Source organism: Rutidosis leptorrhynchoides, chromosome 7 (genome assembly GCF_046630445.1).
Source record: "Rutidosis leptorrhynchoides isolate AG116_Rl617_1_P2 chromosome 7, CSIRO_AGI_Rlap_v1, whole genome shotgun sequence".
NCBI classification, from domain to species: Eukaryota; Viridiplantae; Streptophyta; class Magnoliopsida; order Asterales; family Asteraceae; genus Rutidosis; species Rutidosis leptorrhynchoides.
In genome coordinates, this window is record NC_092339.1 from 64,224,490 (window position 1) to 64,228,348 (window position 3,859).

The 3,859-nt window shown below is 32.7% G+C and overlaps 1 protein-coding gene across 1 annotated transcript; it reads right to left on the minus strand.

Moving 5' to 3' along the window:
* Positions 1 to 1,796: 1,796 nt before the first annotated feature.
* LOC139858183 (1,4-dihydroxy-2-naphthoyl-CoA thioesterase 1) lies at positions 1,797 to 3,585 on the minus strand. Its single transcript, XM_071847038.1, has 3 exons — positions 3,243 to 3,585; positions 2,260 to 2,451; positions 1,797 to 2,183 (listed from the first exon to the last, which is right to left on the minus strand). Exons 1-3 carry the CDS (start codon positions 3,396 to 3,398, stop codon positions 2,031 to 2,033), a joined length of 501 nt encoding a protein of 166 aa, XP_071703139.1. The 5' UTR covers positions 3,399 to 3,585; the 3' UTR covers positions 1,797 to 2,030.
* Between the last annotated feature and the right edge of the window lie 274 nt (positions 3,586 to 3,859).

Here is a 3,859-nt window from a genome sequence, read left to right on the forward strand (position 1 = left end):
TAAATGATTATGATAAACTAATGAACTCACCAACCTTTTAGTTGACACTTTAAAGCATGTTTATTCTCAGGTGTTAAAGAAATCTTTCGCTGTGCATTTGCTCATTTTAAAGATATTACTTGGAGTCTTTCATAGCATATTTCGAAGAACGTTGCATTCGAGTCATTGAGTTCATCAAAGATTATTATTAAATCAATTTATAGTTGGATAGTGGATATTATGAAATGGTATGCATGCCTGTCAATTTTCGATGTAAAGAAAGTTTGTCTTTTAAAAACGAATGCAATGTTTGTAAAATGTATCATATAGAGGTCAAATACCTCGCAATGTAATCAACTATTGTGAATCGTTTATAATGTATATGAACGGGTCATTTCAAAAAAAGCTAGATTTTTTATCCGAAGAGACCCGATGTTAAAACCTCCTTCACCATACGGCAAGAATTTATTCTGATAAGTTGTATTGTCAATATCGCATTTGGACCACTGACAACCTTTTATAGAAAAAAGCCAGTTACGTCACTCTTTCCCGGTGTCTTTCATTCAACCTTTTTTTAGGTGACGGTAAAAGACAGGAGGAAACTATATTTTTATGTTTTGTATGTATAGTAACTACATTATTGGTAAATATGAGGTTCAAGAAAGTTCCATGCTTTCCCGGTGTCTTTCATTCAACCTTTTTTAGGTGACGGTAAAAGACAGGAGGAAACTATATTTTTTATGTTTTGTATGTATAGTAACTACATTATTGGTAAATATGAGGTTCAAGAAAGTTCCATGCTTTAAATCATCGGATGTCAGCGTTTAATCTTATTTTCTTATAATGAAGTTCAAACATAACGTCAAACAGACAATCGAATTCTTAAGTTTCGGATGTGGATGATTTTAATATCATTTATTTATTTAACAATAAACCACATGTAAGTTCCATTATATGTACAATTAACATGTACATATAAATTGTGTTTTAGTGAGGACATTGTCTTTTCAGATTTCTGTATATGAAAGTCTCACTATATCAATGACTCTTTTTCTTATTTTTTGTTAAAGGCAATTCTTATATTCAATACCACGAGTTAATTTACTAGTACATACGCGATGTCTCATTCCAAAACTTGAACTGTAAGCCTCATAGTTGAAAACATCATCTCGATAAGTCTATTGACAACCCCTATCACGAATTCATTCACGAATATACAGTTGTCTCATTTCACAATTGAACTCTGAATCTCATGACCACTTCAATACCCTATAACTCTTTATTCTCACATATTACATATATGCTGTGATTTTTATAAATAGAAAAAAAATTATAATTTAAAATCTATATTTGTTGCCATATAGGTTGATAGATACTTTGTTCAACTTTGTCTTTCACATAAAGTGACAATGAGATAGGTGAAACTACAAAATCTGCAGTATAATAATTTAATCTACTTTTATGTAAATAAACTTTTACACGGTAATTCATGTTCGAATCATGTCTGTGACGAATATTTAGTGCTGGTCAGAGATGATTTGGAAATAGTAAAGGAGTTATCTTTTTAGAATATGTAGATCAGAGTATGGAATCGGATTATACGCTCTCCAGAATAGCGAGGAAAACCTTCTATCTTTACCTCTCATGGAACCCAAAAGAGACCCACACACACAAAAGAAACAAAAAAAACAGAAACTTGTATGGTACAATAATATTAATGCACATGTATATGTATATATTAAATGGTAAGAGATGATCAATCAACAAAAGCACCAGATTCTTGACCATAAAAAAGTGGTACATTCATTCTTCTCCTCTTTGTTGAAATCAATTTTATCACATGTTACACAATAAATATCACTTATTACAAGCTTTTAACATATCTACAACGAACATACTTATGATTATGATATACTACCATCCTATTGATGAGAAGTTTTCTCATCCTTTTTTATATTTAATTTTTGAATTTCCCAAAAAAAAAAAAAAAGTAAATTAAAATAACATACATATGATGTACCTCATGTAACTTATTTTAGGATCCAAATTAGTCACAACTTAGCATACTTTTTTAAACCATTAGCTGCATCTTTCGCATCATTCGGCACGGGCAGATTTGTAAGAAGCGTAACTCTAGATGATGACACAAGTGAACGGATATCCGAATTTGACGGATCAACCTTCCACAACTTAACCTCCCATACCTGCCCAAATCAGACAAACATTCACAATCCGAAATGCAACTTTTTTATTAGAATCATCGTGGCTATAAAATAAAACCTGAATGGTACCGCCAACGTGTATAGGTGTGGCCTCAGCGAACACTAGATCGCCTAGATCAGCACGCTTAAGATGATTAATGCTTAGTTGTAAACCCGCTACTCGTTTCCATCCAGACGCCATATGTGCTCCCATACTCGCTAGTGCCTCTGCGATCAACGCAGATACACCTCCATGTAACACCTTGAATGGCTGTTTAATTCCAATTTCAAAATGTTACTCCCTCCGTCACATATTATTGTCCCCCGGTAAAAGTTAAAACAATTTAAGAAAAAATGACTGTAGCACCGCATGTACCGTATGTTAACTTTTCAGTTTTACACTTTTACCGTTACTTTTTATCCACTTTTTTGTTTTACAACAATAAATCAATGACATAAAACAATTTTACCTATTTTTTTTGAACGACTCAAAATGAAATAGTGAACACTAAATAATAAATATGAGACGAAATGAGGAATATCAAACCGGCAATAGGCCTAACGGTATCTAGGTTGCGTGTCAAAACAAACCCGACACAAAAAAGTTTGGATTTTAGTTAGGATTTGGAATTAATGTGGTTTTGGTTCAGAATTCGATTCTGTTTCAGTTGATTATGTCAATTAACCCAAACTCAGGCCCAGGTTCTCCACAAACATCATTTTTTCGTAAAATGTCACACCCAAAAAAAAAAAAATAATAATAAAATTCTAAACAGCGTTTTACATTACTAAAAATAGAAATAGAAATAATAATTAACAAAAAGTCAAATAAAGTCCACTCAAAGTTACTCATGATAGGATATATAGAAAATACAGATCATTGTTGGCATCTTCAATTTCTGACAAAAACATATCAAACCTTTTGTTTAATCTAAAAACCAAAAATCTGTTTACGGATTTTTCGTTATAAACGGAAAAACGGGTAAGGTGTTAATGTTCAGTTAACCCAACGGAGTATGTTTTAACGGAGTTATCCGGTAATCATTTGGTATTAGCAATTACCTGACAAGCTTTTTGTGTAACATGAAGACGACCAGTGACTTTTTGAGGTGACAGCTCATCGATTTGGAAGCCGATTGCGTGTAGCGGTGCATCCAAAGTTTCTGTTTTTGGGTCAATTGTTGTTGTTGAAGAAGAAGAAGATGATGATGAGTCCATTTCCCCTTCTTAGAGAATGAATGAATGAATTAATTATTGAATTGAATTGAATTTGAATAATGTGTAATGTAATGGATTATTATGAGATCGGAGGGACAAATGAGGTGGTTGTTGGTAAATCGTGAAGTTGTAAGGTGTAAGGTAGAGTGGGGTTAGGTAGGTAGGTAGGTATGGCGCTCATTACCCGTCATTGACCGTAGCTAACCATAGTCACGAATTAGTTATTCGCTTTCACAATGGATTTAATGAAAGTACTAGGTTTAGTTATAGATTTGTGGGTCCCAATAGTTTTTTATTGTTTGGATTTAATGCTTTATTGCTTGTACGTTGTATATTAAGAGGGTTATTGTTTTAGGCATGATAGGGAGTGTTTAGTTATGAGTTAGTTATAAAATATTGGTGTTGATGTGGCGATGATGTAGAAGGTTAAGAAGATGAATAGTTTAGTTACGATAGGGAGT